This window comes from Phyllostomus discolor, chromosome 4, assembly GCF_004126475.2.
Source record: "Phyllostomus discolor isolate MPI-MPIP mPhyDis1 chromosome 4, mPhyDis1.pri.v3, whole genome shotgun sequence".
In the NCBI taxonomy this organism is placed as follows: Eukaryota; Metazoa; Chordata; class Mammalia; order Chiroptera; family Phyllostomidae; genus Phyllostomus; species Phyllostomus discolor.
This window is the reverse complement of record NC_040906.2, coordinates 31,186,176-31,210,457: the sequence shown is the minus strand read 5'-3', so window position 1 is coordinate 31,210,457 and position 24,282 is coordinate 31,186,176. Positions and strand designations below refer to the sequence as shown.

Below are 24,282 nucleotides of genomic sequence, written 5' to 3'. Positions count from 1 at the left end.
AGTGACTTAAGATCAAGATGTATCTTGGGCCGGACTGGGAGGTAGGTTCCTGATAGTCACAGTTTTTTTATTTTTTAAAAAATATTGTCCTTGACTATGCTTACATTATATAATGATTTTATAAGTCTTTGTGCTTTTTTTGTATATAGTATTTAAATTTCTGAGCCTAAAATAAACTTCCTGGAAGAGTAAGCTGGGTTAAAAAATGGTTATAATGGCAGATATACGTGCTGTGAGATGTTCCCAGAAATCTGTAAGGCAAATGTGAGAGCAATTTGGTTCATGCAATGCAGCCAATCAGAGTTTGTGGCAATTGTCATTCAATATTAGCAGCCATAGTTACAAGATGAGTATTGAATACTTTAAAATGAATGTGGATCCTTCTCTTATCTTGGGAAAAATGGTTTGGTTTGCCAACAAATGGGTTTTTGTTAGGATGCCTTCTAGGCTATAAATGGACAGGAAGCTATCTTCCAAGGGTTTTTTTTTTTCTTCAGCTCTTTTAAAAGTAGAGTGAGGAGGGGATACTATAATAAAATGTCTAATGGATCCTGAACCCACTTTCAGTGACTTCATGGAGGCTTATTAATGTGCAACTGTAGGGGGGAGTGTTCATTAGAGCTGAGAAGGAAATTAGTGTTCATGCTTTTGACCTTGTGAAGACAGCATACCCACATCCACATCCACAAGGCCTTTCCCATAATCCTATCAATCAAATCAGGAGTTTTCTCCTTCTCTTTTTCTCTTCCACTCAACAGCACTATTAAGATGATTGATAATATTTGAATGAGTGCTTTCAGATAAGAGAGGCCTAAGTTCAAATTATGACCTCTGGATGAAGTTTTATGAAGCCCGTTTCCTCATCTCAGTTCTCTCACCAGCTACTTCTGTAGATCGTGGTCACCAAGCGCTCTGTGATGTTCTCTGCCATACCGGCCTCTAAGTGTTTGTAGCTATTGTTTGGACAAAGACATTTGGGAGATAAACTTTAGACACAGAATTTTGAAAACCAACCCAAACTACACACAGTTACAATGAAAGATTAAATAGAAATTAATCAGGTATTTGATAATAGGATGAAAGAAACTTGAAGTCAATTGGTCCCGAAGAGAAAAGGCTATAAAACAAAACCAAAGGAAAAAAATGATTATGATTTTTCCATGAAGAGGAATGGCTGACTTGGGACTCAGACTGTTCCCTAAGTATTTAAGATGGCGTTTGGATGGCTGTGCTCCTTTGTACTTAGCACGTGGGATGGGTCGGTTGGACAATGATTCCAAGCCTGGTGATGAAAAGGGAAATCAGTCCCAAATTACCCCTGGAACAGACCTGTCTGAACTTTAGACTGATACTTTCAACCCAGATGTGACAGTTTCATGTCACATCTCAAGTTTTACATGTGTAAATTTCTTGATCTTCCTCTAGAACTGTGCTTCTCTTCTAGTCTTTAGAAGTAAGTAAATGTTTTTATCTTCTTAGAACTTCGGGATCCATCTTGGACACCTCCCTCTATATTTAAGGCATCATCAAGTCATGTTGATTGGTTTGCAAAGCGTACCTTTCCCCCACCAACTCCACCTCCATGGCCACCGTGTCAGCCCAAGCCACTGTACTCGGATGGCTGCAGTAACCTCCTGACTGATCTTGTGACCTTCACGTTTTCCTTTCTTCACACTCTTCTCACACAGCGGTTAGAATGCGATATAAGCTGCACTGCTGTCATGTGCGTCTCAGGTAGAGTGTTTGAGATGGGATAGGCATCTAAATCTCTCTCAGGTAAAGTCTCAGCTGGGCAGAAGGTCTTGGGCTGTTCTGTCTTCAAAACATGGTTTCTATTTTGAGCCTTGAAATTCATGTTTATCATCTCCTGTCAGCAGATGGGAGGGAAAGGCCCAGGGAACATACACCTAGTCCTCTTAGGGGACTGCTTAGGAGCTTGGAGAATTTATGTAACTTCCTGAAGGCCACAGAGCTATTTAGTGGTAGAGCTGATTGGATCTGAGGTTTGTGTGACTCAGAAGCTATAACATCACATAAAGGTAAAAAGGGATAAAACAGCTATTGCACTCCAAATGAACATTAAATCTATTAAATCCATATTTTAAAGAGATGAATAGAAAGGAGAACATTTGAAAACTATACTTGAGAATGATAGGACACAAATACAGTCACTAGCATAAGGAAAAAGAAAGCCTTCCATTGATGGGGGCGGGAACTAAGATGATACAGAGGGTCACGGGCACTATCTCTTGTGGGAATTCTTTTTTTTTTGAAATAGGTATTTAATTAGGTTTTTTCAAAAGAAATTTGGAACTTTATTTTGTGAGGATCAAGCCCATTTGTGAGAGCAGACACAGAGCAGAGGTAGCCTTGGAGCTGAGGAGCAGCTTTGAATTTTGGCAGACTTTGCAAGTCCAGTGCTTTCTGATCAGCCTTGTGCTGCTCTGTAATTTCGTGTTTCTCCTTCTTGGTGTCAAAGATCTCCCCCTCCTCGTGTCTGGGCTTGAGCAGCTTCTTCTTGAAGTAAGCATCTAGAGAGATGCTTGGGGGTTTTCACACCACTGATACCAATTTTGGTAGAGGTGGTGATGACAAATTTATGGTGTTTCTATGCAGAGGAACTCGATTAAGGGCCAGAGGTTCGGTCACAAGTAGCAAGCCACTGCTTGGCTGCTTCAGGAACACCACCCTCTTGCTTCTGTGGCGCCCAGGAGGCTGATCAGAATGGTCCTGGGAGTGGTGTGGCTCACAGTGTCTCACATGCTGACTGAAGGGTTTCTTGCCGTGGCTCAGCAGCTTTTGAGGCACACCTTTGGTAGGGTAGAATCTAGGCATTTTGTGAAGTTTAACTCCTCCGGGTACCACCATTCTTGTCACCACCAACTGGTTTCGTGGCAGTAGCAAGTACGTTCTCCTTGTTTTTCTCTTCAATCCTGGATTTAGCTGCTGAGTACTTCCTTTTGTACCTGATTTTTCTGGAATAGATAGCTGGCCAGGAATACCTGCCAATTCCTCTGACGAGGACAGGGTTTCAGCTGCAATGGGGCTTCCCCCTCTTAGGCGTCTCAACCTTGAGGTGACCCTTCTCAGCCTCGCCATGAGCATCAGCCTTGTTAGCTTCATGTTTCTTCTCCTCAGTATCCAGCCTCTCAGTTGTTTTCACCATCATCTTGCAAGATGGGAAAAAGAACTAAGGCCGTGGCTTCGGGTCTCTAAGCCTCATGTGGGGATCCTTATCTGAGTAGAGCAAAGTCCTCAATAAAATAAAATAAAAACCTGCCTATTCAATTTTTTGGTTATATCCATTTAATAGCTTTGGTAGGGAGACATTACAAAGCACTCTCTCCAGTTAACATCAAGTATAAAACAGGCGGAGTCTAATGTCAGGCTTCTGAAAGCAGCGGCTCCTAACCCCAGATGCACATTAAAACCACCCGAGGAGCTGTGAGACTGCCCTGATCCCCAGCTGCATCCACGCTGCGAAGTCTGAATTCTGGGGAGGGGGTCTGTGTTACTAGTTTGTCAGAGCTGCCAAAACAAAGTACCAAGGTCTGGGTGGCTCGTGAACATTTATTGATTTCCTCATAGTTCTGGAGGCTGGGAATCTAAGATCAAGGTGTCCGTGGGGTTGATTCTTCTGAGGCCTCTCTCCTGTGCTCGCAGAGGGCAGCTCTGTCCTCCCTGTTTCTTCACAGCAGCTTCCCTCTGTACCTGTCTGTGTCCTAATCTCCTCTTCTTGTAAGGACTCCTATTCTTATAAGTGTTGGGGCCCACCCTAGTGACCTCATTTTACCTCTTTAAAGAACCCATCTCCAAATACAGTCACATTCTGAGGTACTGGGTGTAGGATTTCAACATGTGAATTTGGGGGAACACAATTCAGCCCACACCAGGACCAAAGAATCAGTGGTTTTAACCTGCTCCCTGAACCCCAACTTGCCAAGAGATACCCGTGTGCAGCCGAACTTGAGAGTCAGTGTCCTAAGTAGGATTTCCAAACCTGGTGCATTAGAAGCACCTGGGTATCTTAAAAAAGGCCACAGACACTAATACTTAGGCATCGCCCTCCCAAGTTTCACTTGATCTGGGTGGGATGGGGTGTTCTTTTCCAGTGGCTCACAGGCGACCTAAATGTTAGCTGGGGTCGAACACCACTGTCCTGCGATGTGTTTCTTTTTTATTTTCTTTCTTTTTTAAAAAATATTTTATTTTATTTTAATCATTGTTCAAGTACAGTCTTTTCCCTTTTACTCCCAATCCAGCCCACCCACCCAACCCTCCCCTCCCCCCTCCCATTACTACCCCCCCTAGTTTTTGTCCATGTGTCCTTTAAATTTGTTCCTGTAAACCCTTCCCATTGTCCCCTAAAATTCCCTCTTCTTTCCCCTGTGGTCACTGTCAGCCTGTCCTCTATTTCAGTGGTGATGTGTTTCTTAAACTCTATACATGGAAGCATGTTTCTTATCTTTCTCTAACTTTTTTCTTTGTTGTAAGAAATATTGCTCCTTTTTATGAAAGATGTATATCCAATGAAATAGAATAATTCTTCTAAGGTTGTATAGTTTCAAATGTCGAGCGTGGGTTTGGTGATATTATTTTGCATGAGATTTACCATTTTTTTTGGCTTAATGAAAATAAATGAAAGGAACTTGGGCACATCACTCAGAAAGCAAATGAAGTAACTGACACTTTAATGATTCAGTTCACGAAAGTGTCATAACTTTCAGTGAGGAAATTTCTTGATTAAAGAAGGATGTTTTCCGGCTTTGAGAAGGAGGCTAGATTTTCCTTTCCAGATGATATAAAAATATGATAGAATTTCATTGATTTAATCAGGCCAATTTCTGTGTTTTGAAGTAAAGCTGCTTATCTGGCATTTTTCATTAAGTTTTGACAACAGCTGGCTGCCTCCCAGAATGTAGTATTGTGTCAGAGATTATTTTATAAAGCCGTGGATCAGCTGGCATTGTAATGTGCTTAAACTGATTATGTGTACATTTCTTCACTCTCTGGGCTGAAAAGAAACGCCGCACTTGGGTGAGGAAACCGCATTCTTGTTTCAGTGACAAAAGGCCATCTCCACTGTGCTCTGTCACACATGGCACACTGTCTCTCCCGTTGTGCCTTAATAGTGTTTTCTATTTTATTTTTAGCAAGTTATCTTTAAATACTATGACTTCTATTTTGTCTGAATTAGGTAGCTTTAATAAACGTGATTTAGAAGCAGTACTTAAGATCAGAAAAGCATCACTTAAACGAGATAAGTATACATTTTGAGGAGAATAGCTGATTTTACCTGTCTATTTTCTCCGTTGATTTCTGGCAGAGATTTGAGTATGTGAGCTTGTAACTTTTTAAACAGACAATGATTACATCTCTTCATTAGGTAATCATTTTCTAAATTTGTGGGGTTCCCATGTCTTGCTGAAAGCCATACAAGAATTCCAAGGGCCCAGATTAGTCCAGTTTAAATACATCACCAAGTTTAGACATCTTATTTAAAAGCACCCAAGAATGCAGCACTAGAAGTTCCCTAACAAAGTGCCCAAAGGAGGGAACAAATGATGTGTTTTCATTGTATTCATCCTGGAGGCTGAGATGGGACACACGTGCCCCAGTGGACGGAGGTGATGTGTCCTCAGGGAAGGCAGCGGGCTACTTTTGGTTAAACGTGGATTGTAAGGTGTTGGGTGATGCCTAGACCTACAGTGGTGCACACTATGCAGTATATACAAATACCAAATTATAATGGTGTTGACCTGAAATGTACATAATATTGTGTACCGATTTCATGATAAAAATTTTAAAGTGTATTGAATAAAAAAAGAATTTATTAAATACAAGAAATAAGGTTTTGTGTTTGGTTTGAATCATTTTACCATGGCTCCAGAGGGTGAGATGGTCAGCGATTTGGTCACCGATTTAATTCTGCTGTGATACCCAGTTACTGTGTGGCTCCTTAGCCTTCATGATGCTATTTCCTCTTTCCTTTCCTGCGGCTGTTGGGAGAAAATAAAGCCTCGCGGATATGTATCCTTGCAAACTTTTATGTTGCGGCCTCACTGGTGCCTTTAATACTGTTTGGAATTTTAAAAAATGTGTATCTCAGGAATCTGTATCTAGTGGCTTCCAAACTTAGCTACTGATACAGATCTTCCAGGGAGCCTGTTAAAAATTGAGCCCCAGTATCACCCGGGACCAACTGGGTCAGAGTTTCTGCAGCTGCGGCTGGGGAATCTTTCTGTTTGGCCTCTTCCCTGGGCTATGCATGGTGAGGCCAGCCTCTGCATGGTACTCCTGGCGATCCCCTCTTGGAGAAGGACTCTTCTCAGCTCAATCCATGATCGTAAGTTCCCAGTCCTAACTCCCCCCCTAGAAAATGGCTGGGTCCTTTCTTTTACCATCCAGGAAATAGCCTTAATATTTCTTTCTGTTTACCTCGGAAGCCTGTCTCTAGATAACTATCATCTTTCTTTGAATTCACAGGAAAGGGGTGCTGGCCAGAGAGTAAGCTCTACTTTTGCTTTTTAGTTCATCCATTTCCCACCTTTAGTTCCCTTCACGTCACCACTACCTAACTGTTCTCCGCCCCACCCCCTTTTTAAATTGCCTCTTTTCTTAGTCTTTGAACAACACAGATTTCCTCTACTTGGAAAATTCTTCCCTCTATCACTGTGCTACCATTGAATTTCTGAGTCTTCCCCCCACCAAGCTTCCAGAAAGAATCTATTTCTTACTCACCAGTAAGTTTGGTGGCTCTGATTCTTTCCACTTTAAACCTGCCCCCTCAGTAATTTTCTGTAATTATGAAATCCATTTTCTTTCCTAGCAGCTAGACTGGTGTTTCAAAGCAGGAAATAAAAACGTATGAGGAGAACGATGAAAAGAAAAGGCTTTTCTTCTTCTTCTTTAGAAAATAAAATGACACATATACAAAGGACACATGGATTTTATCTATTATGAACATTTGATGAGTAAGAGTGGTGCCCCAGTAAAGATTCTGGCGTCCCCCAGAAGATGAGGTGAGAAGATAATCTGTCTCCATTTTCTGGTGATATGCTCATCACAGGTTCTCTTGTCAAATGGTCCATAATGAAGTGAGGCTGTGATTACGGTACCCAATGAGGAATACTCGGATAATTTATTGCAAGGTAGCTTAACCAGACCTCACCTAATTTGCAAAGTTTTTCTGTTGCTATAATGTGGGAATCCATTTATTACTAGAATACCAGAAAATTCCATATTTTCTAGAGTTGCCCATAACTTATAAACTTTTATTTAAATTAAAAAATCATGATGAAAGCATTCCATGAAGATGATTGTCAGCTACTTCTATAAGCATACACAAAAACCCAATATTCTGTTCTTTCCCCTCTCAGTGCCTTGTTCTACCTACTATGAGAACCATTTCTTTTTTATAGATTCATTTAATATATATTACATAATTACCATGTGCCAACTGTTCTAGGTGCCGGTATCATTGGTATTGTCTCTTCTGTTTAATGTAGAAGAACTATTTCAGTGTTTTTAACTATTTGTTCTGATATTTATGTTATTATTTGAAAATAGTATGCTTCTTGATTAGTCAGTTTACTTCCTATTAGGGTATATTAGATCTTTATTCACTTATACTTCCTCTTCCTTTAAGGTCAAAATCTGAAATGAACTGCTGTGATTTCTGAGCATGCTCCAATCTGAAATGTGTATACCAGAAAGCTGTACTGAATAATTTGGTCTATATTGCAAAGTCAAAAATTTTACTTTCTCTCTATGTAGTTTACTATTTTTAAATTTTTGGTCACACCTTTTCCCAATATCTTATTATGACTGTGTCAGTGTTTTCTACCATTAACCTACTGTGTAACTGCATTTCTTGTTTTTGTGGTTGTCATTTTTCCCAGGAATGAGTAACGGCCTCATTTTCCCCTTTGTTTAATTCTGTTTGAGGGCTGTGTCCTCCAGTACCCTCTGACAGTTTTGTAAAATCTCTCTCAGCACACGTGCCCCATGCCAAGCACCCAGACAGTTGCCTAGTCCTTTTTCATTGCTGCTTCTCAGAGCCTCTGCCTCCTGCCCCAGTGTATGCTGCACTCACTAGGACCAAGGCACAGCCCTAACTCTGGGAATGCCTGTACTTCTTTATTTCCTAAATTCACAGCCTCTTCTTTCTTGGTCTATTCCTTTGTCTTGGTGGGGCATATCCTCTAGTGGCTTCTTGAGAAATAGTGCTTGGGAAATGAATTTTTTAGACACTGCATGTATGGAAATCAACTATAGTCGTCGACTATACCAGCTGAGCTATTGATGGGACGAGCGTAGACTTTGCATGTATGGGTGGACTAATCACTGTAGGATGATCAGACAGGTTCACTAGAATTTTCACTGATGACCGCCCTCCCCCCACAAAATCTCTATACATTAATCTTTTCTCTTGGGCAGTTTAATTTCACCAGAGAAGAAATCTAAGTCTTCTGCTAGGACAGTGCAATCTGAAGCCCAGTGTCCTGGGGTTGAAGAAACTCAGTGATCAATACACAGATTTCCACATATTATCCCTGTTTTCAGCACCATACCTCTTATTCACTCTCTCTTGTTTCTGCTGCGCCTGCTGAGTCTGAAACCCCCATGGTGCACTTTCTCTGGAGACTAAATCTCCGATTTCTAGTGGGTAGTGAGGGTTAGGACTTAGCAACTATAGCATGCTGATAAATGTTTAACAACTAGCTCTCTTGAAAAATCAAAACAAAACAAAACTCTGATATGTAGCGCTTTGCCAGTTTCTGTAGTACTCCTGCTGAGGCTGATTTCAAGCTACCAATGTGAGGCCACTGCCGAGCTGACTGTTGCTGGTAAAAGCCTCATGAAACCCACCAATGATTGTGTCTAAAACCTCTTGATTTTAGCTACTGCTCTTATTTCATCTTCCAAAGTACCCAGTGTCTCCATTTCCTAAGCATGTCCAGGGGGCAAATTGGCTTGCTTCTTGTAGTCTTTGGCTTGGTTTTTCTTTTCTCTGCTAAAATGTTTCCTCCATCTGTTTTGCATTTTCGAATGTTGGATGACAGTCACTTCTTCATTTCATTGAAGCTGCAGTTTGTGTTTTTGTTTTCTGTTGTCTTTGGGTTTTAGAATTTTGAGAGAAGAAGGGAGTGATCATGTCTTTACTTTGCCATCACGAAAATGAAAGTTCTAGTTATTTTTCCAAACAACATCTAGAGTTATAATATGATCCCTGTTGTTAATAGTATTTTGAATAACCTTGTCTAAATTTTTAAAAATATATTTTATAGTATAAGATGCTGAGAAGTAATTTTTTGACTTTGCTACATAGACCAAGTTATTCAGTGTAGTTCTGTAGTGTACCCATTCCAGATCAGGGCATGCTTGAAAACCAGAGCTGTGAACGGGAGGATTTTGAACTTAAAAGATGTGAAGGAATGTGGGTTAGAGAGAGCTACCAAGTTTTCAGTTACTTTGTACTCAATCCTCATAGTTCCCCTATCAGATAGTATAGCCAAAGATAGGTATTATTGAGCTCTGAGATAGGTATTTTGTTGGGGAAGGTTGGGATGAGGGCATATTTATTCAGTTATCAAAGTAGAATTATGGAATGTCTCAATAAAATGTGTACGCTTTTTAGATGTTAATAGCAAATACAGCCTGTTGCTCTTTTTATTTCATGATCAGTAATGCTTTTCAAGACAAGGTAGCAGTGGTCAAGGAGTAGGATCCTCAGTGCCTGTGTCCCAGAGTGAGACTGCCGATTGCTAGTCATGGGACCTTGAACAAGTGTCTTCATCTCCCAGGAGCTCTATATGTTCATCTTTAAAATTAAGATTGAGTAGAAGCTCCTCATAGGCTTGTTATGAGGACTGAGTTAATATGTTAAGCACTATAGTGTGAGAAGCATAAGGGCTCCCTAAATAGTAATTATTATTGCTTCTGTTGTTGGCATTAGTGGGAACCAAATTGGTACTGCTTACTACCTGTCTACTTATTAAAATGCACATAAGTATCACATTAAAGTCATACGTTAACACACATTTTATTGGCATGTGTTGTTGTCTGTGATCCATAGCTATTTTATAGCTTTATCACCCTTCTGATAATTTAATTTAACAGAAATGAGTGTCAGCCATGTGTAATTTTAGTTTGCTAAATGCTGAGGTTATCGTGTTTCCCAAGTGAACTTATTATTTGGAAAAAAAATTAGGACCTCTCTACAACCTTTACACCAAAATGAACGCCAGATGGATCAAAGATTTAAACCTAAAAGGAAAAAAAAAGAGCCCTAGAAGTACTGGTAGGAGATGTGGAAACTATTTAATGTATTTGGAGTAGAGGAAGCTTTCTATTTATTGATATTAAAATAAAAAACCTGAAAGTAAAAGATTGCTACATTTGACAAAAGAAAATGTTAACTTCTGACTGAGGGAGGACTTGTCAAAACAAAGTCGAGAGTGAAAGAGAAACTGGGACAGATTCTGACAGCACATATGATGGACAAGAATAAGTGTAATTGCCAATCAATTGGAAAGTGACAAACAACCTAAAAGAAAACTGCAGAAAGAAGGTACAAATGGCATGTAATGACATTCAAAGGTCCTCACTAAAATTTAAAGACGTTTAAATCAAGTCAGAGATATTTTTCATTTATTGGAAATGGTGGTGGGGGTGGAGGGTGGGGAGAGACACACATGTGAATTTCCAGAGACCCAGTCTAGGGAGAATATCTTTTGAAGGTACAATTATCTTGGTCTCTGACCTCAGTAGGCAGCTTCTTCCTTATCTCTGCTTTCAAGATACCCCTTTGAGTGCTCTTCTCCTGCAGTTTTGTTGTCTTGGAAAAAATGCTCTGGCGGGTTACTGGAAATTTAATGGTGCCTTCCAGCTGTGCATTAGTCATAGGTAGCAATTACTTCATATTCAAATGAGCCAATCCTGGTCAACATTTTTTTTTTAATTTTATTTTAATTGTTGTTGTTGCAGTACAATTTTCTGTCTTTTACTCCCATCTCAACCCACCCACCCACCCCTCCCCTCCTCCCTCCCATTTTCACCCGTCCCTAGTATTTATCCATGTGTCCTTTGTACTTGTTCCTGTAAACCCTTCTCCTTTTCACCTGAAGTTCCCCCTGAAATTCCCTCTCCTCTCCCCTCTAAACTCTGTCAGTCTGTTCTCTATTTCAGTGTCTTTGGCTATATTTTGCTTGTTTCTTTGTTTTGTTGTTTAGGTTCCTGTTAAAGGTGAGATCATATGGTATTTGTCTTTCACTGTCTGGCTTATTTTGCTTAGCATAATGCTTTCCAGTTGTATCCAAGCTGTTGCAGAAGGTAGGAGCTCCTTCTTCTTTCTGCTGCATAGAATTCCATTGTGGTCAACATTTAAAAAGTTTCTCTCTGAAAGAGCCAGAGTTGGCTGGGGTGTAGCCATTCCGCTTGCCAGTGAAACTTTCACATTGTTTTCTGAGACCATCTTCTGTAGACCCGGTTCACATCTTTCTCAGGGGCTCTGTTTCTAGAGGAAACCAAGCAAACCCTTAGAGCTTCTGGGGGAGGATGGGACTAGAGTGGTCCGTTTGTGGGTTCATTTATTCAGTGGATATTTATTGAGTGCTTACTGTATGTCAGGTACTGTTCTAATGATTGGGCATGTAGGAGTGGACATACGTTTCCATGGCACCAAATTTGAGGAGAGTAGGGACAATTAAAAAATAAGAATTTCAAATGGCTGCTATGAAGAAGAAAATTTAAAAAAGTAATAAAGAATAGAGGGATATGGGTAGTCAGATAAATATATACATAAGTGCACACATTACATATATAATTACATACATATATAATTACATACACACACACATAATAGTGCCTCTCAACTTTAGTGTTCAATGGAATCACCTATAGGACTTAATAAGACACAGATGGTGGGGCTCCTCCCAGAGAGCTTTTGATTCAGTAGGGACCTGATGTGGAGCCTATAAATTTACATTTTTAACAAGTTGTCTGCTGCCGCTGCCCTAGAGAAACACTTAAAAAACCACTGGCATAAGATATAGGGAGGTCCCAGAAAGCTTCTCCAAAGCAGTGGTGTTTGCGTAGAGACCTGAATGATGAGAAGGAACCAATGAAGTGAAGATGATCAGTGGTGGAGGTGGGGCGGGGTGGAGGGTGAGAATGAAGAAGAGCTTTGCAGGGAAGGCAGAGAAACTGTGGTGTGACGAGAGCAGAGAGGCCAGTGAGGCTGCTGTGTAATGAATGGAAGGGACAAGGACAGCAGATGGAGAGGAAAAGGGGCAGAGGGCAGGCCCTGGAGAGCAGAGGTTCTCCACTCCAAAAGCACACAACGTAAACCAATGCCAGACCTCACCTGGGACCTGATTTAATTAATCTGGGGGGCACTTAGGAATGCTTAAAAAGCCCCTCAGCTGATTCTGATGAGCAGTCAAGACTGAGAATGATGGATACAGGACCTTTGCAGCTGTGCAAAGTTAAGATTTTGTTTCAAGTATGATGGGGAGGCATTGAACAATAGAGGATATAATTGCATTTGGTTTCTGTCTGCTAGGATGGAGTTTGTAAGGTGGTTAAGAGCGAATAGGGAGAGCAGTTAGAAAATATTACAATTGTCCACGTTAAAAGTGATGTTGGATTAGTTTAGGTGGTGTTGGTGGTGAGAAATAGGAGGCAGGATGGTGGATGGGATTTGAGAGAGGTAGAACAGAAGGGAATTGCTGATAGAGTGGAGATGAGAGATGAGAGAGGGTGCAGATGCAAATATTATTCCAAAGTCACTTTTCAACTGATGGAAGGTGACACCATTAACTAAGAACATTGAAGCAGAAATATGTTTGGGGAGAAATGAAAACATTTTTTAGTTTGGATATGTTAACTTTGAGATGTCTTTTAATAACAGTTATGAACCAGATTTCTAGAGGCTTACACCTGTGAGCTTAAACTGGTGAGCATGTGGTAGACACTCAATATATAATTGTTGAATTAATCAATGAATGAATGAGTCAAGTCGCTTTTATATATCAAACTCATTTATCATTTTGATGGGTGACGTGGATTTAGATCACATTGTATAGAGGACATAAAATATCCTGTGGTTAAACATTATGTCTTCATTATGTTATCAGAAAGTAGTTAACTGGTCAAATGAGTCCTCTGAATCCAGAAGGGCAGAGGGTTTTGGTGTAAGCTGTGCAGCGTTCCTTGTGTCACCCAGGGCAAAAGGGTAGCAAGTAGAATCTGAGCCTTGCCTGGTTCTAGTTACATGTTTCTGCCTTTTTACCCTTTTTTTGTGAGACAGGGTCATCACTAGTTTCAGCAGAATCAGACCAGATTTTGAACCTGACTCCACAGAAAGTCCCCTGCTTCTGTGCATGCCAGAGCCTGCCAGGCCACAGCGGGGAGAGGGCTCAGGGGCAAGAGCTTCTATAAGCTAGCTTGGTGCCATGTAGAATGTGTGATCACGACTGATTTACCTGAGACTTTAAAGGTGATCAACATCTGCCTATAAGTACCTCTTCTGATGAACCAAAAGTCAGACTTTGTTTTTGGAAAGGAGAGTCAATTTCATGAATAGAGAGATCAGGGCAGCTGATGAGAACTGTTCCCAGGCTGTATTTTGATATCCAGGCTTGTGGAATCTCTCCCTAGTCCAGGCTGCCATGTCCTTATGCCTTGGAGTGGAGAGCCACCCAAACTCATTTCTCCGTGTTAGCTCCATGTTGGGACCAATGATTCCACCTTCATCCTGGGTAATGGGAGCTAGAAGATAAGTCCATAGTCTTAACAGCTGTCACCCAAGTTCTTCTTAAAAGAAGAAAACTCTATTTTTGAAAATACCTCAATAATTCACTGAGGGGCATACAGCGAAGCTGGAGAATATGTTGGCAGCTAGATCCAACGTAGCAGAGGAGAAGGGTTAAGTTAAGACTGTGCCACAAAGAGGAGAGTTTGTTGAGCTCTCTCCAAGGAGGTAGGCAGAGAAAGGACAGAAGCCAGAAGAACTTGTGGATGCTGCACAGCTGGGTGAAGAGACCTGTGGAAATAATCCAATGGTGGGATGGCCAGAAGATCATTAAAGGAGGAAGATGCTCAGTGTTCAATTTGAAACTGTTTGCTTTCATGTAAATTGCTTTTATGCCTCCCTTTAAATAATTGACAAAGTCTCTTATCTTCATGGATGCTTTATGTGAGTTGAGTAATGGGTGGGGAACTCAGGAAAGCCTGAGCTGCTAATGGTGGAGAACTGAGAGTGGGCTGTGAAAGCAGCAGCTGAGCTGACTCTCAGAATGCACTGTCTGCTTCTCCAGCTGGTGCAGTCTCCTTTTTCTGGTATCCTTTTGTTTTGGATGTTCTCCTTCCCTCGCTCCCGTGACCTTGTGGGAGGCCAATCCTGCACTTTCACCCTTGGGGGCCTATTGAACCCCACCTGGCACCTGAACCCAGTGAGACCTCTGGTCACTCAGGCAGGGAGGTGAGATATGACTAACATTCTGAGAGACTGTTTTCTGAGCATGAGCCTGTGTGGGGAGTTTTTCCAAAGATTGTGTATTGCATGATCATGTGGATTTAAACAGTAAGGGTTATAGACATGAAGTAATATTAAAAAGGTCATTTCACTCAGGAAAGGAAGAAGAAATGAATAAAAGGACTTCCGGCAAGATGGAGGAATAGGTGGACGCACTGTGCCTCCTCGCACAACCAAGAACAGAACAACAATAATTTACAACAATGATTTGCAGTCATAATATCAGAACTGTCAGAGGATTTATCTAAATGTAAGTCGGACAGCCAAGAAGTTGAAGTAGACCCGTACATCCAGACTGGTAGGGGACGAGAGCCGAGCAGGTGCGGGGCTGGCGAGGGTCGCAGGCGCGTGTAGGTTGGGGGAAATTTGGCGCAAAATTGGCTCGACAGCCATCCGGGGCGCGGGAGCGCAGCGGTGCAGCGGTGATCCCTGAGTACGCAAGCGGCAGCTGGGGGAATCAGTGGGGCAGCGATTGTGGACCAGGGCAGAGCTCATGGCCCAGAAGCCCAGGGAAGTATCTGGCTCCAGGAGTACGGGACGGTCGCCATCGATCCCTCCTGTCCCCGCTCCCGCCCCTGCCCCCACATATAACGTCACAATCTAGCGACTGGGGCGCCCAGCCCTAAAGCTCCGCCCCCTATCATAACAAGAGCAACCAGACCGGAGAAAAAATAAATAAATAAATAAATAAATAAAATAATAGGAGAGATAGGGAAAGACAGAAGACATGTTTCCAGCAGAACAGATCAGTCCCCCAGGACTCATTCTTTTAGTGACCAAGAAATAACCAATCTATCAGATGCACAGTTCAAAACACTGGTGATGAGGAAGCTCACGGACCAGGTTGATTCTGGATGCAAATTACATGAAAAAATGCAGATTACCATAAAAGGGATGCAGGAAGATATACGGAGGAGAGCCAATAGTGAAAGGAAGGAATCTGAGTCTCAAAACAACACAGTGGACCAGAAGGAAGATAGAATCAACCAAGCAGGAAAGCATGATGAAATAAGAATTCAAAAAATCGAAGGAAAGCTTAAGACCATCGAGGACACCTTTAAACGTTCCAACATCCGAATTATAGGGGTACCAGAAGGGGAGGACCAACTAGTGGAAAAGTTATTTGAACAAATAATAAAGGAGAACTTCCCCAAACTGGCAAAGGGAACAGTCTTCCAAGAAATCCAAGGAGTGCAGAGAGCCCCAAAGAAGTTGGACCCAAAAAGAAACACACCAAGGCACATTATAATTACTTTAGCCAAGGTAAAAATGAAGGAGAGAATCCTAGAAGCAGCAAGAGATAAGGGGACAGTCACTTACAAAGGAGTTCCCATCAGACTGTCAGCTGATTTCTCCAAAGAGACCTTACAGGCAAGAAGGGGCTGGAAAGAAATATTCCAAGTCATGAAAGACAAGGACCTACATCCCAGATTGCTCTATCCAGCAAAGCTGTCATTTAGAATGGAAGGGCAGATAAAGTGCTTTTCAGATAAGGTCAAATTAAAGGAGTTCATCATCACCAAGCCCTTACTTTATGAAATGCTAAAGGGACTTATCTAAGAAAAGAAGATAAAGAAAAGACATGTATAGTAAAAGGACAGCAAACTCACAATTATTAACAACCACACCTAAAGCAAAACCAAAAGAAACTAAGCAAACAACTAGAATAGGAACAGAACCACAGAAATGGAGGGCACATGGGGGGCTAGCAGTAGGGGTGGGAGGAGAGAGGGGGAAAGGGTACAGAGAATAAGTAGCATAGAATGTAGGTTGAAAATAGATAGGGGGAGAGCAAGAATAGTACGGGAAAAATAGAAGCTAAAGAATTCATAAGTATGACACATGGACATGGACTAAAGGGGGGAACGTGGGTGGGAGAGGGGGTACAGGGTGGAGGGGAGTGAAGGGGGAAATGGGACAACTGTAATAGCATAATCAATAAAATATATTAAAAAAAAGAAATGAATAAAAGATTCATTATTAGCCATAATTTAAACTCCAGCGCCAGTGCCTTAAGATACTTTTGATACTGCAAACATCAAAGTCAGCATAGGCGTTTCTGGAGGAATTAATTACCAATGCTAACATAAGATAACTTTTTAAAATTTTAAATATTTGTCCTGCACCTCATCTGCTACTTCAGAATTTGCTCAGTATTTGGTAGGCAATATTGTAAGGCCGAGGGCCGCTCTGGACGAGAGAAGCGTGGCTCTGCAGTCACTGCGAAAGTATTCTCTGCGCTAGACGGCGCTCCTTAGGAGGCTCATTGTGTTCCAGCTAAGAGCCTGGGGTGGGAAAGGTAGTGCAAATGGTGGGCTGAAAAGGTCAGGGACACAATAGTTTGTCTGACTGGAATAAGCTATAAAATTTACGGCTCATAGTTAAGTTTGGTGAAGGCTCCTTTACAAAATGAACAAAAATAGTGTTTTCATACCATGCTGACTGTTGAAATGAAAATTGCTTATAAATTGCCATTGTTGTCTATTCAGCCCCTCCCTCAGCTTTTCTTCTGAGAACTGTGGAGCATTTCCTTTGGGAGGGGCTCACGCTTCCAGTGGTTGCTGCTTCCTTCCTTGTATGACCCTGTTCCTTTGCTGCTCCCATCCTTTTTTTCACCTGGGCTGCAGCAGACTGGCCTGGAGTGGGCATCTGACTCAAGCCGGCCCTTCTCCTGAAATTTTCAAGTGAATTGGGAAAGAGTGAATTCTTTTGGGTAGTTTATGAGATGTGAAACCCAGGAGCTTCTGATAGCCGGGCTTGCTGCCCAGAGGGAAGCAAGAGGGTCTAACCATGGAGAGAGCATACTTCTTGCAGACTGAGTGTTCACTCCCTTAATAACAGGTACTTTAGTATGCTCTCTGTATATTTTCATTTTGCTCAATCTCATTTAGGCAGGGTCTGTCACACACTGAAGCAAATCCTGATGAATACATGGACACTGTACATAGGAAAGATGTTTTTATTAAAGGCTAGAGGCTGTTGGCCTCGGACTAATCCTGAGGTTTATAACACTCTGAACTGGTTGGTTGTTGGACATGACAGAGGAACATGGATTTCTCTCTGTAGAAATCCTGTTGATTGACTGAGTGATCGTTTGACTTGGAGCATACACTTGAGGCTGTTTATTAGCAATATAGCCACGTAGTGAAAGTTTATGGTACGTCCTGTCGTAAACCTTCCCAGGCCCATCAGTATTCTGGTGACCAGCTAAAGATTTGGTAAACTTCTTTCAGCTGAAGTGAAGTTTTTTGATAATGGCTTATTTTGCTGCCCTTTCCAGTTAGTACTTACTTTTTAATTCATGGGAGTGAGCTATTTGTGGGTTTAAGGTACTGTAGCAAGAAGAGGGGGATATGACTTCTTGTGATAGCTCTTTGCCATGTGCTAGATACTGCTGGGGCTTTCACACTTTATTCAATTCTCATTGAATTCAACCTTTAGAACAATGTTATATAGATATTACTATCCTTATTTTGTAGGAGAGAAAAACTGGCACAGAGAAGTTAAGCCGCTTGGCTACAGTCAGATGGCCCAGAAGGTATAACTCAGATCACAGTGACCAGTGCTGCTTCCTTCACATTAGGCCCTTTGCCTGTGAGTTACCTCCTTACCTGCCTTAGGTGGGCAGTGGGCAGTGGTTGCTATGGTAATCCTAGAGAATATAAAGCTTCTGGCAGCTCACCATGCATCATGATTAATCCAGCTGTGGAGAGATCTTGCTATCAACCAAGAATCACTAAATGACACACACAGACTGAATGTAGGCTGCTTGTCTGTCATTTTGACCAGAGGCTAATTCCTTGGGGTTATTGGGAATTATTAAGTGTTTGTTAGTTTATGGTGATCAAGAACCTATGGGTCTCTCAATGACTTATGATTTTGAGTCTTATAGGCATATCAGAGATAATTCAGATCTGAAATGCCTAAAGGTGACCAAAATCATACTCTTGCTTATATTATTGATTAATATATCAATAAGCAACCTCTCATCATGAACTCCATTTTAGAGGCATCTGGGTTAATTAATAGAGTAATATTGATACTTTCCTACCAAATCGAATCAAATCTGCATGGATTAAAATCTTTTCTACACTTTGTGTATTCCAGAGATTAAAAAAAATGTCCTATTTTTGATAGCTTCCTAAGTAGACACTAATACCATAGTGAAATGTAAAGCTTCATGAATCTTGACTGGTGCACAATTTGGAAACAATACCCATCTCTGTGATGGGACAAAGCTGAGGCAATCTTGCCCTGTGTATATACAAGGTCTCTCCAGAAAGTATCCAGCCATGTGCTATGAAGAATAGACACCTATTGAAGAAGATACAAGATACAAGAAACGTTGTACATAGGATGATGACACCTCAATCCCATTCAAAGTAGGCACCTTGGAACCTCACACAGTTCTACCAACTGCAGTATGATGTTTCTTCGGCTCTGGTAGCCAAAGCCGTGGAATGAATTATGCAAGGACACGTCTCATGTCAAGATCCTGCATTAAAATCTCGGACACAGTAGTTTCTGGAATCCCCAGCTAGCTTCTAATTCTCACAGTATGAGTTGCTGACCTTTGTTGATTGTGACCCTTACACATTTAACATTCTCAGGTGTTCTGCTTGTTGTAAGCCTTCCAGAACGTGATCAGTTTCAACAGATTCTCAACCATCTTTGAAGCATTTGTGCCACACTTTTATTTGCGCTGCACTCATTGCATTGTCCCTGAAAGCCTTCTGAATCATCTGAATAATTTCCATGGAGGAATGTTCAAGCTTAATGGAAAATTTGGTGCAGATTTTTTGCTGTACTCACTCAGTCATTTTGAAAGCAATGGCCACACAGTACACATGCTCACTCAATGGCATCTACCGCCTCCACTGGCTAGTACAGTGAAGTTGTCATTGTTCATGGGTGCCGGGTTGCATTGATGTCGAATAAAATGTTATCATTACATTAACAGTGGCTGGATTTTTTTCTAGACAGACCTCATATGGCTGGTCTTTTGTTTTTCTACTTTGACTGTGACCAGTATATGATACTGGGGCTGTCACCCCATCATTTGAGTACATGATTATTTAGAATTGAAGGCTTATGAGAGACAATGTGAAGGGGAAAGTGGAAAGATAAACTTACGCTTTGCCATACCAGCTGTAGGACCTCAATCCTTCTTTTTCATGGTCTTAGAATGAGGTGACTAAAAGAAATAATCAGCAGGTTTAGTTTCAGCTTAAAACCTGGAATTCTGTAATGCCCGATAGTTGGAAGTTTGTTTGCTGGTGTCTGATCACAAAGCCTTGTGGAAATAGAAGAAAACCCCACAAATTCTGTTGTTCACTGTGTTGGGATAGATACTGAGAGCAGGAAGGCCTGCAGAGAGCCTCAGCTTAGTTTCTCTGATGACTTGCCTCCTGTTTCCTTCAACTGATGGGGGGAGATTTTAATCTCTGTTGTGTTTCAGCATCTGTGTGGTTTCTTTCATGAGGAAGCGTCACTGTGGGTGTCGAGAACTATGTGTAGTTTACAGTTATGCTGTGGCATCATGTAATATGTGTGCACTTGAGAACGATAGCTTTAGAAGCACTTGTTTGCTGAAGTATGGTTATACTTAGAAAGGAGGTGCTTTGTAAGTGAGAACAGCTGTACACCTCTATGAATTTCACGTTTAAGCTTACTAACTGCAGGGACCGTGTTCGACATTCTGCGATATGCACTGGTTCCTTGATCCTTCCTGTACATGGCAATTATGGCGGAACCTCTGACAGGTGATAATGATGATTCATTTTGATTTAAAGGGTAAAAAGCATTGAAAGACTTTTCTCTTTGAGGAGAAACAATTGAGAAATGTTTTAAGCATTTGAGAGTGGTATGTTGAGAGTTACCATACTAAAATTGGGAATAATTTCTAATTTCAGTGGACATGTATGCATTTATTTTCTAGGCAGTGTATATGCTAATTAATATCAGAACATTCCATATGTTCAAGGAACAGGTATCGCTTCCATTAATCTTTTCTTTCCCATATCTATTCCCATTACCTTAGTGTAGGCATTCACCACCACACTTCTGGATTACCGTAGGGGACTTCTAACTTCTCTTCTGACTCACACTCTTGTCTAAATCCCAGCCTGTATCTCATCAGATAGCCCAAACCCAGCTGTGATCAGGTCAAAGCCTAGAGGTTTCCTGCCGTTTAGCAAATAGAAGCCAAAATTGTCGCTTAGCAGTGAAGGTCCATGATAGCCTGGTGGGATTCCAGCCTGGTCCCTCCTCACTCTCCAGCCAGTACTCTAAGTCCAGGTGGGTTCATCTACCTGCTTTACTTGGCTGTTCTTTGTTCTTCCCTTCATACGCCCCTGCTTGTGCCACTTCAGGTATTGCTCTCCTTCGATCTCATGTAATGAAGTCAAGCCCAATTGTTCAGACCTTCTCAGAAACTCTTAACTCTATTTATTCTTTCTAATTCACTCTGTTGGGGTAACCTTTCCTTTCTTTAACTGTGTTAGAATACTGAAACTTCCTTAAAGCATTATGATTGTTCCTTTGTGGTGGTGGTGTTTTTTGGATAGCTCTGTTCTTTGTGTTATATCCTTTTACTGGATCATAATTTTGGGGGGGGGGTAGAGGCCATGTCTTTTGGCTTTTGGTTTTATTTTTCCTTTGAACTGTACCTTGTACAGGGTTGGCCTTGATAACTGCCAGTTATGGGCCAGTAGATGAAGGGTTTTGTGGTGAAACCGCTTCCCTTAAAGTGTCTTCCTTTGATCTAGGAACCTCTCACTAATGTGAGGTTGTTGAGTTCTGAGTGATATCAGGTATGTGTAGGTGTGTTATTCTGCCATTAGGCTGAGAAATTGTTAACCACTGGTATTCTAGGCCTGAATCTAGTTCTTGGATTGCTGATCCTCTCACATATTCTCAGACTATCCCCTCCACAGGGAACCACCACCCCACTCCAGGCCGTTGGCCTCTGTTCAGCCAGGATATTCCCTCCTGGAGAGGCCCGCATCTGATTCGAGCTTTAAATGGGAGAATGATACTTTTATGCCCAGTGCCTTGTTTTGCCCACATCCTTACTTTCTTGGGCATATTCCCTCTCTTGTAAGTTGTATTCTGCAGTAATTGTTACTTTCCATTATTTTGATTTTTCACCTTTAATTCCTTAATTGTGACTCATGGGAACTGTAAAATATTTCCCATGTTTGTAAAGTGTCCTAAAGCATATCCACTCCTTTAAAAGACTACTTTTAACCTTCTCAAATTCAAATACAAAGTTCTCCCAAGCTCATAATCCAGTCTAAATGGTAAAAAGACCACTATATTTCTGGCTTCTCTCAGTTTTCTCTCATGTTGCTTTCCTTTGCTTGCATGCTAGTTCCTGTATCTATCTGTTCAGGTTCAGTTTATTAGCTGATAAATGCTCTCTGATTGGCAGTTGGGTGGGATAAAAGATTGAAAGATGAGAATTGGACTTTTTAGGGGGTGTGTGTTGGAGGAAGACAAATATTTTGTGTGTCCATATTATTTCCAGCCTAATTTTTAAAATACTGTATGTATATCTTCTTTAGAAATTATCATGACAGTTTGTTAGTGAAAAAATGATGGACTGAAGACATTATGCTAGTGTGAAAATTTAATTTACCGAATACTTATTTTAAACAGCTATTATGGAGCCTGTTTGAGCTAGGGGCTGGAAAGCTAAAACATAAATAAAATATAGCTCTAACCTTATGGAAATAGAGAAGAGGCGGGGTAGACTGTGGAAAGACCACACTACCTGAGAAAAATCTCTCTCATCGTCTTCACACTACCTGCTACACATATATAGCAAATTCTGTTACATGTTATTGTTGAATGTGGTATTCTGGCTAATCAAATGTTCTAATCTCCAGGAAGTTACCGTACACATTACCAAGTTACAAAGCACTACCAAGTTACAGATAATTTGCATAAAGTGAAACACAATATCTAACAACAGTGATATATGCTTTAGAAAGTATTTCAAGATTTTAAAGTGCCACTGTGAATGTCACTGTAAATATGGATTAACATGATACTGAAAATGTGCTGGAACACCCATAATAAGAAAGGTTAGTACTAATGGCTACTGTTAATTAAATGCTAATTACGTGTAAGTGTTCAGAAGCTTTCCTTCTTCACCCCTCACATCCTCTCTGGATGTGTCCTCTGCTCTGAACCACAGGGTTAAGTAACTAGCCCAAGGTCACTCATGCAGCAGTGAGTGCTGGAGTTGGGCTTAAAACCCAGGCAATTTGGCTGCAATACCTGTGCTCTTAACCACCAATCTATATTGCCTCTTAATCACTCCAGTACTCTCAAACTTTGGTTTGCCTATGAATCACTTTGGGGAAATGCCAAGATGCAGATTCTTAGGCTGAAGCCCTAGAGAGTTGGATTCGATCCATCTGGAGTTGGGCCTAGGAATCTGCATAGAAATAAGTACAAGAATCTATATGATTCTGTAATGTTGCAACTACACTCTGAGAAATACCTGTTGTATGTGGTGGCTCAGGTTTTTATAATGTATACACATACTCATAGACATCTTTGTAATGTCATCTCCCACTCCACAAGAATTACTGCTCCAATATAGTAGTAGTATATTGGGACATATTCTAGGCAAAGAGAATATTTCCACCTGCCCCGCCGCGCCCCCCACCCCCGCCACCACCACCCGTGGCAAACTCTTTGTGTGACTTTGGCCAAATCAGTTGCGTTTGTTAAAGATTCTCCAGAGGAACAGAACCAAAAGAATTTGTGTATATGTGTGTGTATGTATATTATATGTATACGCGCGCGCACACACACACACATGGTGATTTTATATTAGGAATCAGCTCAGGCACTTACAGAAACTGGAGAGTCCGAAATCTGCAGCGTGGCCAGCAGGCGTGGGCCCAGGAGAGCGGATGACAGTGCAGATGAAGACTGCCAACTGTGTTCTGGACAATTCTCTCTTGCCCCGGGAGGCCACTCTTTCTGTTCTGTTTAGGTCCTCAGGTGACTGAATGAAGCCTACATTTTGGAGGGCAATCTGCTTTACCCCATATTCACTGATTTAAATGTTAATCTCACCCCAAAATACCCTCCAAGTCGATACATTAAGTTAACTTTCAACATCACATAAGCCCCCTGTGTTTTACAGGTAAAATCCCAGTGGTAAAATCATCAGAGACTGGGCCAGGTGATTGTAACTACATAAAAGACGCACCAAGTGGTGACCAGAGGGACACACCCTGACGACCGAAGGCTCTGGCTTGGCTCACCCACAATCTACCCAGTGTTTTTTTCTTAAATTCGAATTACTATTAGTTGCTAACAAATTTTACATGAAAATCTATATTTCCAGGTTCTTAAAAAGAATCGATGATCTGGCAACATTGCATGGCCACAATGTGACTGAGTCACAAATGCCACCTGAGGGAGGTCTGCTGTCTCTATCCCTCCCCCTCCCCATATCACACACATGGTTCATGGCATTTATCTCGTGTTTTCTGTGAGCTGCTGAGCCCCTGTTGGCATTTGAGATTTGGATCCTTGTTTTGCTGGCTATTAGCTGTGCAGCTTCACCTCCATGATTACACAAGACAAGGGAGAAGTAGGATTTCTGAAACACAGGGAGGGAAGCTTATGTTTGGCTGGGAAATAGCTATTTCTTCATGATGTATGGGGTGGTTTACCTTCTTTTGAATTAATAAAAGGGATGCTTTTATATTCCTGCCACC

At 41.4% G+C, this 24,282-nt stretch overlaps 2 protein-coding genes across 2 annotated transcripts in view; one reads left to right on the top strand and one right to left on the bottom strand.

Moving 5' to 3' along the window:
• The window catches only part of PLCL1 (phospholipase C like 1 (inactive)), a 301,127-nt gene that overhangs the window by 116,360 nt on the left and 160,485 nt on the right, over positions 1-24,282 (top strand). The window lies entirely within an intron of this gene.
• LOC114494006 (60S ribosomal protein L6-like) lies at positions 2,237-3,770 on the bottom strand. Its single transcript, XM_036023132.1, is given in 3 exon segments — positions 2,237-2,532; positions 2,534-2,607; positions 2,610-3,770. Coding segments are annotated over 3 exon segments (834 nt in total). The 5' UTR covers positions 3,124-3,770; the 3' UTR covers positions 2,237-2,286.